The sequence below is a fragment of the Hippoglossus stenolepis genome, chromosome 7 (assembly GCF_022539355.2).
Source record: "Hippoglossus stenolepis isolate QCI-W04-F060 chromosome 7, HSTE1.2, whole genome shotgun sequence".
Taxonomy (NCBI): Eukaryota; Metazoa; Chordata; class Actinopteri; order Pleuronectiformes; family Pleuronectidae; genus Hippoglossus; species Hippoglossus stenolepis.
The window spans coordinates 6,061,440-6,074,863 of record NC_061489.1 but is presented as its reverse complement, the minus strand read 5'-3'; the positions used below and the strand labels follow the sequence as shown (position 1 = coordinate 6,074,863).

General features: G+C 38.9%; 1 protein-coding gene across 1 annotated transcript; it reads right to left on the bottom strand.

The window, feature by feature from the left end:
* Positions 1-899: 899 nt before the first annotated feature.
* ptcd3 (pentatricopeptide repeat domain 3) lies at positions 900-13,376 on the bottom strand. The gene is made up of 23 exons (XM_035162153.1): positions 13,268-13,376; positions 12,689-12,741; positions 11,919-11,958; positions 11,714-11,759; positions 11,553-11,621; positions 10,830-10,934; positions 10,628-10,751; positions 10,351-10,454; positions 9,460-9,621; positions 9,270-9,330; positions 8,701-8,783; positions 7,217-7,361; positions 7,078-7,128; positions 6,745-6,834; positions 5,552-5,580; positions 5,209-5,315; positions 4,913-4,991; positions 4,354-4,444; positions 4,174-4,259; positions 3,932-4,077; positions 3,761-3,802; positions 3,170-3,328; positions 900-1,064 (listed from the first exon to the last, which is right to left on the bottom strand). The coding sequence occupies exons 1-23, from the start codon at positions 13,354-13,356 to the stop codon at positions 1,019-1,021; spliced, it is 2,007 nt and encodes a 668-aa protein (XP_035018044.1). The 5' UTR covers positions 13,357-13,376; the 3' UTR covers positions 900-1,018.
* Between the last annotated feature and the right edge of the window lie 48 nt (positions 13,377-13,424).

Here is a 13,424-nt window from a genome sequence, read left to right as displayed (position 1 = left end):
GCTGATGATTGGCTGATGAGGGGAAGAGAAAAAAAAACATTTTGATGGGAGACACACACCTGTGCAGGCTTGCAAACACACACACTTGTTCTAAGCATCCCCAGTGAACACACACACACACACACACACACACACACACACACACACACACACACACCAAAGATTCTTGGATATATATTAAACATGATTACTGCTAAAAGTAAAGCCAATAAACAAATGGAATTAACACAATAACTTGACAAAATTATTTTTAAAGACACAGGTACAAACTGACACACCAGGCAATGCCATGTCTAGACATGTGGTCCATAAAACTGCCACTCTGTAAAACACACACACACACACACACCTGCATACGCAACACACCATTAACCTTATACCTGTGCGTTTCTTCAGCTGTTCTGACAGACTAAGACACTGAAAAGTCCAAGGCAGCTTTTCCAGATGCCCTGAATGTGACACACATGCAGCATTTTGAAAAAGTAGCTTATCAGTATGAGAGGAATTCAGAGGAAGTTCGTCATTTATGATGATGAGAAACTGCTGCATTTCCCCCTCCAGGCCGCACAGTTCATAGTCATGGATTCTACAGAAAATGCTCATCACTGTCTGTGGCTCCGAGAGCAACATTCCCATAGTGTTTTTCGAATCCAGCTTTCATGGGCTGAAGAAGCTTTTCTCTTCTGATTTACTTTGTTGCGCTTTATAATAGTGATAAACAGACTGGTTGTTATAGATGCTGAGTTGAAGCAAAGTCATCTAATGTATAAAAAGTGGGAAACATACTGTAAAATATAAGACATCCTGGCACAAACTTTTAAATTGAGCAACCTGACAATGTCCTGAGGGAGAGGAATAGCAGCCTCGAGCTCACACACAAAGGAAAACGTTACGAGAGGTTTAGATTGAATTGTACATATATTTTATTACACAAACACAAATAAGTACAGTCTATAGATGTGTCATATTGTCGGATTTAGTTACTGGTTTCAAAGCAATTCCGCCAATGTTCTCTCCTTCAGTCAGAGGTCTCTGCTGCAGACTCCAGTTCAGATAAAACAGCTCTGGATGAGACAGAGAAACAAGATAAGTCAGGGAAAAGGGGGATTCAGTACATTACATAAATGATAAAACACATCTCATCGCATTCACCACCAATGAAACTAAGAATCTAATTCACTTATCTTACATGATTCTCTGAGTCTAAACAGATGAGTCTTGATGCTAAAATCAGCTTAATTTCTAAAGGAAGAACTGCTCTTCTTTTTTTTTTGTCTCTTTGGTCCATGTTAATTTCTCTCTTTCATCACATCGTTCACCTCAGGACACCACAGATGGTAATTTTGATGAAACCTGTGGAGGTACATCAGACTCTCTCTCTCTAAGATACTCGACTGAAAACATGTCATAAAAAGCACAAATCGGTTATGGCCAGACACTTATTTTGTGGGGTCATAGTGAACTTTGACCTTAGACCCCCAAATTCTAATCCGATCATGTTTCTACCTGATGTGAACAAATTCATTCAAGGCATTCCTGCGATGTCATGTTTACAGGAAGTAACAGACGTGAGGTCACAGTAAAGTGAACTTTAACCTCTAAATTCTGATCAATTCATCTATGAATACAAATGAATTTTTACACCAAATTTGAAGAAATTCTCTTGAAATAACTCATTCACTAGAATAGGACTGACAGACAGATTGACATGCTGGAATATAAGCTCTACTTCAGATAATGAACAACGCAACAGCTTTGTGTAAGGAATGAATTTTTTGTTCAAACTCATCCAAGGGGTTGCAAAATTACATTGATTGCTCCAAGGGTGCTACAGATGAAAATAAATATATGAAAACTTAACAACTACTTCTTTAATGACACCTGCTATTTAAGTGTAGATAGATTTCATACCACTATTACTCTTCTCCACATTTTAGTTACACTCATATTTCTTAGTGATCATCTGAGATAGGGATGAAACGGTTTTATGATTAACCACAGTCAAATTACTGGTTAGTATTACCGTGGGAAATTGAAATGATCAACATAACCATGATAACCACACAGCAACTATGACCCACACACAGGCACGCTGGCGCAGCATGCAGCGTGGATTTGTTATGTGGGTTTATGAAGTTTAGTTTGTGTTTGTTTGATTTGTAATCTAGAGTGTATGAGACACGTATTTAAACACATTGTTTACAAGTCCAACATTTTGTGCGCACATACTTCATCTGCCACCCACGAGACGTGCACAGCCAGGACATCAGGGTTACAGTGACCAGAACAATCTGGATTCATGATCTCTAACTATATGTAATCGTCATTTTGCGACAGAGATGAGCACACACACAATCACTCACACACACACACACACTCCTGCAGATTATGACACAACCCTATGTTCTAACTTCTTTGTTCTAGAAGAGGCCCAACCCCGTTTATCCAGGCACATAAATATGAATTCAGCAGGTTTTAGTAAAGATCAGTTCTACGTGTGTGTGTGATTAGAAAAGAGCAGAGGAGCAGAGTCTCTTGTTGACCAGCGTCGAGTAATGTGCCTGGATGCAGGGGCGCTGCTAAAGGGGGGCCAGCAGGGCCACCCTGATACAGTACAGACTAGGCCTATATTCAGTTTTTCACCACACAAGCCTTAGTGCATTCATGTGGGGTTATCACTATTGATTTTATTATTAATTCATATATTTTTTGCAGCACTGTCAAAAAAATGCAGGTTCAGCAAGCGCTACATTTGTTGTGTGTTATAAAAACTTGGCAGATGGAGCAGCAGGCAGGTGGGGGCTTTAACAGCAGGAGAACTGTAAGTAATCTCTGGTCATTGCTAACAAATACCAACATCGGGTGCGTTTAACAAACGCTGATATTTTGTCCCACCTCTGACATTCGGGTTATGGACCTTCGTTAAATAATGAAAATACTATCTTCATTTTTATTGATAATTTATATTATGTCAATACAAACCTGCCGAAATAGCTTGTGTTTCAGAAATGTTTGAACATTTACAGCACATTTTAACACTACAGCAATAATACTGATAACCGTGATAATTTTGATCACTATAATCATGATAGAAAATGTTCATACCATTTCCTCTCTAATCTCAGACTACACTTTTCCTGCTGCAGTCGTACAACTCTCCTTTCCTCACCTTTGCTCCTCTGTCAGATTAAACTCAGCCAGGGTTCGCTTTGCCATCTCTGCTGTGGCTGGCAGACAGAAGGCGGCCGACAGCTGAACCAGGTCCACTGCTCTCTGGGGAGAGTCACTGCTTTGACACACCAACAGGAAGTGATTCAACAGGTTCTCACTGGAAAATGACACAGCAGGAAACACACGATCACAAGCTGCTCAATCATCATGAAGTTTTAAGCCAAATTCATGACAATAAAAAATGGATTACATCGTCAGTTTTTTAGAAACATGGGACTGACTGTATGAGTCTGTCTAATTGCATCTGTATTATTTTTACTGCTAACATAATTACTGTTGTTTTGACAGCTCCAACATGCTGTGATGACATGTTAGAGATATTGGAGCCAAATAAACAGAAGGATTCCAGGTTTACAATGTGTAATTACCAGCTAGAGAATATCATTCTAACTTTCACCAGGTGGTATTTTTTCAAGTGAGACACCAGGGATGTTTTCTGTTTAGGTGAAATGATGAAGACGTCACAAATACTTCCTATGTCTATGCATATTAAAATTGATTTGTGTTTGGTTGTAGTTTGGAGACTCACGCAGGAACTCTGTTCTTGGATTTGAAGAGCTGCAGCATCTCCCTGCAGAGAGAATGATAGAGGGAATAAGTTAAGACATTTTTAACAGAAATTTAGACAGAGGGCATCTGTCAAGTCATTTAAGTACAAGCTCTTCTGTAAATGGACACACACACAAGCCGTCTCTCTCACCAGGCCTGTTGGGTCATGTTGGCTCGCAGCAGCAAGGAGGTGATGTGTGTGAGCGAGGAGGTGCTCCACTCCAGAGTGAGCCTCCCCCTGTCGCCAGCAAACACACCCTTTATAACCAGAGCGCACGCTGCAAACGACTCCTGAACCTGCAGACCAGAGGATACACCACACTGTGACAGTTGTCTGCTTTGAACAAAACAACAAAATTAGACAAACATATCCACTCTGTTCCTCTCACTGACCTCAGGACTGTGCTTCTCTCTGGCCATCAGCATGAGCACCTCCTCCACCAGATCTGACTTATTATCATGACCCAGAGACCGGATGTCTGGAAAGGGAATGGAGAGAGCAGCAGTTTTAGAAAATAGAGATAGAATAAACTTCTTAGATTTCTTTAAGTGAAACTTAAGCTTTAAACTCACCTTTCCATATCTGAGGCAGCAAATCGAGGCGACTCTCTGTGTCCAGAGCCTGCAGCAGGTCTTTAAGTCCCTGAATGTTCGGGTAGTACAACTACAATCAGAGAAAAAAAAACAATGTTAAGTTTGACTTAAGTATCTACTTTATTTTCTCCAGGGGAATAAAAAACACAAGTTGAATTAAGTGAATGTTTAAGTCCAAAAGATAATTAGCGACAACACGTAAAATGGGATAGAATTTATGTATACAGTGTGAGAATATATATACACAGGAAACAGATTAGTACATTAGCCATGAATTGCAAAAAATGAAAGCCCACTGGGGTGATCTTGAATTGAAGACAGGAACTGAATTATGCATAACTTTGCATAACAGATGATAGTGACCCCACTAAATAAAAGATTAACATCCTGATGTAATAATAGGGGGTTCGGTACACAGTCAAGTCCCAACAACAGCCTATAATATCTTTAAAATGTATTATTGATTCATCCTGTAAAATATTATCTGGTCGAGAGTCACTTAATGTATCAGGGAGAGAAATGTGCGTTATGTACTGACCGAGGGAATGAGCTGTTTGTACCACTTCAGCACGACATCGATGTGCTCCATCCCGCACAGCAGGCTGAAGAAGCGACCGCTGGAGAGGAGAGAGGAGGAGAGGTCCAGTTACATCAGAGTGTTGTTTTTTAATTACTATGTTCATTCATCCAATGGATTTGTAACACAGTTGAGTTAGGTTTTTAATAATGTGGCTTAATAATGTGCAATAATAATTTACTGAACATAATCACTAGATGTCAGGATGTAGGGGGTGCAGGATTTGTGTTTTACGTTGGTGGAAGGTTTTTACTCACTAGTAAATACTCTGTTGGAAAGGCTCTCCCAGCAGCCTCCAGTTCTCCCCTACTTCTACTAGACTCTGTACTTTATAAGCCAGCTCCAGATCTTTAGTGTCCAGACACTGTTAGGACAAAGATGTATACAGAGAGAAAAACAGGTCAGGTAAATGAAATGAAATTTAGGATAACCATTAAAATCCAGGCTATATCTAATTGTATATAGCTAAAAAGGTTTTGACAGTAAACCCTGTATAAACCTAGAAAAGAAACTCAAGTACTTGAAAACTTAATTTGAGGAGTTTGCAGGAACACATTACAGATAAATATTTATACAAAGAAGTAATAAAACAAGACTTACTATTTTCATTGCACTGGTGAAGAACAGAACTGGAAAGAGAAAGAAGAGATAATAAATCTGTGTTAAGAACCACATAGTGTTTTATATGTCTCTTCTTAACAAAAGCACCAGTTAAATTTTCCATGTTTTTATTAAAATGTCATCAGCACTAGTCCAGAATGACCTTAAATGGTACAAAGGAAAGTGGTAAACTACAAAAAGTTTATAAAAAAAAATTAGTTTAGGTCACAAAAAAGATAGTTGATGAAAATGATTTACATTAGTTGCAGCTTTCTTGGAGCAATGACAGTAAATGAAGCATTAGACGCTGACGTAAACATTACCAACAGGAACTGAACCAACTTGTATTCATCACTTTCAAAAAACTTTCTACAAAAGGCAAGGATGGAACAAACTGTGTTACTACGCCCTCTGATGGTGAACAGACAGTGCTTACAGAGCTCTTTTCTAGTCTTAACGGCCATTTAAAAATTCCTTTACACTAAAACTCACATTCACCCATTCACACACAAACATGCATACAGTTCTTAGAGTGGTTTCCATCACACATCACTCCTACACTGCTGCCATCGTTAGGGGCCACGACCTTCTGGTTAGTGGACGACCTGCACTGCTGCCCCCTGATGATGAATTATTGGGACAATATAACTACTCTATGGCTGTCACAATCGTGAGACAAAACAGAAAACTAGACTAGTCTAGGCCTCCCATGATAAAGAGCAGCACAGTCTCCAGACTCTTAGAAAAGTACCAGAATAACACAAAAAAGTTGCCTCATAAGATTACTTTGTGGTCACTGCTGTCGTACTGCCAGCGGAGGCAAGCGTCTCAACGATTCCAAAGGTTTTTGTGAGTACAATTCATTTAATTCTACAATACCCGAATTTGCCCTCTGGACTGATGTGAAAACAAAGCAAAACTAGACATGCAGAAAAAAATTTTGAACTTCAGCAAAGGTGCTGGGATGATCTTTCAGAGCAGGGATTGATTTGTATTGTAGAAAGAACGTCACAAGTGTGTTCAGCTACTGGATGAGTCAAAAACTTTAACTACATTAATTTAAAACCATTTTCCATCATTTCTCTTTTTAATAATGGTTGATATATTCTATGCTTTCATTTCAGAGAACACAGACATTAAAGTATATAAACTTCAATAAAAAATGGAAAAACTGAGGAAAAACTGCAACATACCATCGCCAGGGTCCTGGCAAGTGAAACTGCTTCCGTTCAGCTCTGACACGATTTCCTGCAAAATGCTAGTAGTGTTCTGACCAGAGGAGGCTGGAAAGAAACAAATCCACAGAAAACAAGACAACGTACATAACATACAGTTAACAGCGGCAGAGACTGTTGAAGTGTAGTTATGTGCCTATTTTAGAAGTTGGTTTAGATGTGTGCTGTGTATTTTAAATGTAAATTTGAATCTGTGTGTTGTCAATTGTGAATTATTTGTTGAGCCTGTAAAAAGGAGAATTTCTGTCACTTGGGACAGACAATAAAGTTTATCTATCCATCTAAACTCACCTGCTTTGTAAAAGATAGCCAGGATGTGGTCGAAGGAGGCCAGGCTTGGAGCTGAAAACACACACATGCAAACATGTGAAGATAAACAGGAAAAAGCTGCCAATAAAACTCGGTAACAATTGTGCGCTATAATAGTTACCTATTCCCAAAGCCTTCATCTCATTCAGAGATTGTAAAGATTTCATTTTGGCCAAAGAGCCGCAGCGTCTCAGTGCTTTGAGGACACTGTTGAACGTCAGCAGGTTGGGCTGAACTTTATGTTGACTCATCTGGGTCAACAACTCCTGCACACAAACACACAAAGTCTTAACTGTGTATAAAAGTAAAAAGTATAAAAGTATTTCCCTTAATGCACACAAAGATGGCACTGATATGAAGTTCTTGTCAGAGTCACAGCATCTGAATTTTCAATATATATATATATATATATATATGGAGCCAAAATGTTAAATAAATTACGACATTGATACTTAAATAAAAATGAATTAGCAACCAAACACAATACTTCACATTCTGTCTACAATACAAATCCAAATACAGCTGAGAAATGAATTCTTATGATGTGTCAAACAATGAGGAAGAGTTTTAATAATTTCTTAAGTGTGAAATAATAATTGTCTCATGTATCTGTGGTCGCGACAGCTCGACAAATCATGTTTTCAGTTTGTTTGTACATCAAAATCTTGTGAACACTAACCCCTAACCCTCTAAAATTTGGTATAAATGATGACTTGCATTCAAGGATGAACTTTTTCGATTTTGATGGTTAAAGTTCAACGTGACCTCATAAAACACATTTATTAGGCATGACTCATGAATTAATTTGTCGTTATCTTCAGTACACAACTCAAGATTTGTCCCCAACATCCGCTGGTGGTCACTAACATACGATAACATTAACTGGTGGTAGGCATTAATTAGTGCGGCAGAAGGTACAAGGGATTTTCTCCATCTTGTCTTATGTTCTATAATGGGACAGTGTTTTAGTTAAAAAAAAGGAATATAGGTTATAATGTCTGATCTGAGCGGCCAGATGGCTTTCATAGAACTGCCATACAAGCCAGTAGCCAGTCAGAATTACCTTTAGCCTCAGCGTAGCCTCAAGTTTGACCAAAACACTTGATGAAGCTAAGGTGCAGAACTGAAGTTATGTCCCTAACATCTGCTGGTGGCCGCTAACAGCTCCTTACATCTACTGGTAGTTGGTTACTTGAATTGTGCAGAAAACCTTTAAACTACAAGGGATATTCAACATCTTGTCCTATACTCTAAATGTTACTCAGACAGAATTTTTAATGTTTCAAATGAAGTTTCAAAATCTATACAAATTGTATTAAATGATAAAATTAGAGATTTTATGTGTATTTTAAAGATAAAATTCATATTTCCTGCAACTGAACTGTTTGCTGCATTTTACGTTATTTGTGAATTATTGTACAGTTTTTGAATCCATAACGATATGTTTTAACTTACCAATAACAAATGATTACACTTTTAAATCAACAGTGTAAAGTATATGCTATGACATTATTTCTGACGTTAAAAAAAATCATATTTTCTTTGTGTCCTTAACATCAGTACAAAGCTGTGTAATATGGAGGACAACAGTGTAAAGGGTCTCACTTCGATCAGGTCCCATCTCTCAGTGTATTTTTCTCTGACACTTGGAGCCACTGAGATCAGTGCGTTGAAGATGTGGACGTCAGCTGGAGACAAAGGGTGGGTTCATTAGTCGCCTGCTTCCAATACAAAACAGGGATCAACAATAATGCTCAAAATCAATTGTAGGCCTGATTAAATAAAATTGTGTTTTTCTTTAGTCAGATTCAGTCATGAGTCAGGTCACGTGGGATCACAACAGAAGAGGTCAGAGCTCAAAACCAACATAATGTTTTTTCAATTAAATAAAATCTAATTTCTAAAAATATAAAGTACAGCAATAATGAAGATGTTTCAGGGAGCACTCAGCTGCTGCATCTGTGTGTGGCCCCTCTTTGATTAACATATTTTTAGAATTAAATGACCTACACAGAGTGTTGCGCTGACCAGACGTTTAAATAACGGTGGAAACTGATTTCAGAATTCAATATTCAAACTATATATTTCAAAGTCCAAATATTGTCCTAAAATGGAGTTTGTATCCTGTGGCTAATGGGCTCTTTTCTCCACATAATTTGCATTTAATAACTCACCTGTCAGTTTCTCATTGAGCAAGTCGGTGTACATGCTGAAGGCCTTTGCATAGGCTCCATGCTGTGGAGAGACAGACACAGATAAACAATCAATCTACTATATAACTGTAGCTGGTGTGAGCCTATCCTTCACATCAGAATGAACAGGCCACACAACCACTACTAACAGCAGTAATGAGCCTGCACACACCTTCACCATTCCTCTGATCAGAGCAGAGTAACACCGTGTGTCTCTCTCTGGCAGCACGCTAAAGATTCTCTCTGCGTTGTTGTTTTCTTTCCAGGTCGACTTGAGGGAGTCTAAAGTCTGACGGATCTTAGATCTCCTCCTCTTCAACTCTTCTCCTCCCTCCTGATGAACAAACAAGGATAAACAATTAAACATTGAGGATGTTAAAAACTACTGATAGGGTAAGTGAATAGCACCTGTTACCATGTTACAATGGCATCTGTCATAATGGGTGGGATATATTAAATGAAAAATGTACAGATCTGAATGATTTTGACAAAGGCCAGATTGAGCAAATTGTGGGAGGATTGGGTCAGCACATCTGTTGTTGGTTGTTCCTGAGATCCAGTGGTCATCACCAACTACAGGGCAATGGAAGCAGCTCTGATGAATCACGTTTTCTTTTTGTGCATAACATGTGCATTGTTCACCTGGAGAAAAGATGGCAGCAAGATTCTCTATGGGAAGATGGCTGGGGCAGTGTGATGGTCTGAGAAATGTTCTGCTGGGAAACCTTGGGATCTCGTATTCATGCGGATATTACTTTGACAAGACCTAGCCTACATAATAATTGTTACAAGCCAAGTCCGCCCCTTCATGGTGACCCTGATGGTAGTGGCCTCTTTCAGCTGAATAATGTGCCCTGCAACACTAAACAATTTGTTCAAGAATGGTTTGAGGAGCATGAAAACTAGTTCAGGGTGCTGACTTGATCAGACCTCAATCTGATCTAGCATCTTACGATCATAGCTGACGGATGTATTTTGTTATTAATATGATACAATACATACTGTGTTGTTGAAGTTTATCATGCCAACCTTAATGCAGAGATTCTGATCAGAGATGACTCACCGCTTCCTCTGTCTGTGGTGCCCCCTCCTGGACAGGGTCTCTGTCACAGTAAATGCAGACAAGATCTAACAGCTCATGGGTTGTTTCCATGGAGACTGCCGTACCTGTAAGATACAATGAAGACACACAGTTAGGTTAGAGGTAAGAGAGAAGGTGTGTGTGTGTGTGTGTGTGTGTGTGTGTGTGTGTGTGTGTGTGTGTGTGTGTGTGTGTGTGTGTGTGTGTGTGTGTGTGTGTGTGTGTGTGTGTGTGTGTGTGTGTGTGTGTGTGTGCTCACCAGCTTGAAGTAGCTGGTCGTACATGTCAACAGCTGCTGAAACTTTCCTCAGGCTGATTCGTTCCTTCAGTGCCTCCTCGCTCACCTCCTCGAGACGCAGCGACACTGTCTCTGGCATCAGACACTGCGCACACACACACAGTTATGTTATTTGGCATCTGGACCTATGCAGTAACTAGTCGTAGTATAGAAACTTTCTTACTGGTATATGTGGTTCAGCAAAGTCTTTAGTGAAGAACTTGGGGTTACTGTTGACAAAGTATTTGGCTGCAGACCTGCCAGACTCCTGAGAGAGAGAGTACAACTTCTGCAGAGAGAGAGAAAGAGAACGATACATCAGTTAGAAAATGTGTCACAGATTGTACAACTGCTGTTTATTATGGCCGACACACAACAGAGGACGGTCTTTACTTTAATTTCAAACAGTGACATGATGAATGGATTCTTTAAATGTCTCGACAGGGTTATTTTCATTCATGTTATGAACTATAACACAACAAAACCCAGAAGATATAATTTAAATGATATTATAACACCTGTGCATTTTGTGCTGTGATGAAGCCTCTTTTTATTATTTTGTTTCAGGTGAATTCAGGCTAAAAATAATCATTACATTTGATTGCAGATGAATTTGAAGAAGTTACAACATCAAGTAAATTGATAGTGCTGAAAAATTAAGGGAAAGTGAAGAAAAGTGTGATTCTGAGATCTGAGATTGACTTTCCATTAGAAGACCGCCAAAATGAACAGCTATTCCAAAATGACTAAAATGAATTAAATCAAATAAATAATTTTGAACTGGTGGTTTAAGTAAAATAATCCACTACACTAAATAAGTGAATATATGACAAATGGCTGATTTAAGAATGAAAATTCAAAAAAGGCAGCAAGGTAAAGATGTGGAATGTTGTATGTTTTGACGTACAAACTCATTAGAGGTCCTGGGAGAGAGGTAAGGGTCATCCTGGAACTGGTAGTTGTACGCTGTGGGATCCTAGTGATGACAACAGACACAATAAGTTAGCATATGAAGCAATAAACATCTTTATAGACACAGTGATGTATAATAAGTGGGAGAGCTCTCACCCTGCTGGCAGTCGAAGCCAGAGCCTCCAGCACAGCCTCTTTGCTCCTGTTTGATAAAAATCACTGATTGAGAATTTGGTTTTTGGGACAATTTATGTCAAGATAAATACTTGCAAACTTAATTTGAACATGAGTATGCTGTGTTCCATGCTGCCTGCAGTGTATGACACCTAAAACCTTCATGTAATAGTGATATGGTACATACCATGTTTTCTTCCTGGGGATGACAATAGTCTCTGTAGATTCTGCAACATCATAGAGGAAGAGGTACACCTTTTATGTACATGACATTATAAAGATTGTAAACAGCAGCCCTAGAAGGTGATTGGGTCAAGTCTTAGTAAAAGGAGATCATTTATCTAAAATCGAAATTGTCTCATGTGCCACTGAATTATTCTGCATTTAGTTATCATCAACAAATACCACAACACACCAAAACCAGGTTTAGTTCCTCTCTTACAGTTCTTTAAAATCGGGCAAAAATATATAATTGTATTTTTGTAGTTTATGTAATTCAAATCTTATATATTACTGAAACAGAAGATGGTGTGTTAATCGAGTACTATTTTTAGCAGCGGATAAATACACATCTAGGAGCATGGAAACAGCAGCACAGAGTTAAGTGGCATTGATTCAAAATAAACTACAGTCATCATGGTGATGACGGAACATGTCACCCAGTGTAAGAACGGGTTTCACTGGTGTTTTTAACAGATTCTGGAACGATAGAGATCGATCGCTTTAACAGTTTTAGCTACAGACAAAGACTTAGTAGGACTTGTTTATTCTAGGTTTTGATCTTTTTGTGGGATTTGTTCACCAGCCTAAACATCCTGTTATATTCTGAATACACATCTTAAATGAAGCTTTGACAGGAGAATGACAGGGCTTTGCATGTTTATCTTGAAGTCTTTTTTCTGACTTTTGGATTTTGCCAAATGTTGTAATCATGACCACAGCGTTCTTCCAACGTACCTTTATGAGCCTCTGCAGCCTGTTGTCGCAGAGATGGAGTCCAACCAAAACTCCTAGGAAAAAAAGGAACATTATTGAGCTCAAAGGAAGATGTGTTGAGTTACATTTCACAAAAGACAACTTTTACAGATTTACAGTCCTCTGATAGGCTATATTATTTAAAATAAACTCTTATTGCACAAACAGTATCCATTGTCCAGGTAGATTAAGTTGTTAAAGGGTTAAGTCCAAGTGTTGGGGGAATCAAGACAAGAAAATACAAAGACAGACATGAAGGCTGTAGACGAATAATTAATGTTAAAAAGTTGAATTATCAGTCATTTGTCCTTTAGTAGAAAATTAATACTCCCGTGTTCAACCCGTAACTACAGACAAACTGTAGGAAACATTAAGGGTAACCTAACGTTTACATGCCACCACATATACCCTGTGCTGAGCTGCACAGATGAATTAGCTTCATGACCTCCTGTCAAACGATGCTAGCTGCAGCTTTTAGACCCGCACAGCAGATAAATAAACTGATACAAACACTGAATGCATGACAGTCTGGTTCAAAACACAGCAGTGGATATTTACTACCTGTGACTAAACAGCTGCTCCAAGTTATTAGTCAAAAACCGTCCGTTTCTCTGGATGTAATGTCCTACATGCCTCCCGGGCGCCGCCATGTTGATACAAACCAAAGGCTTCTGGGAGGGAGAAACCATGGGGGTGGATAAAAGGGGTGGGGGATAAA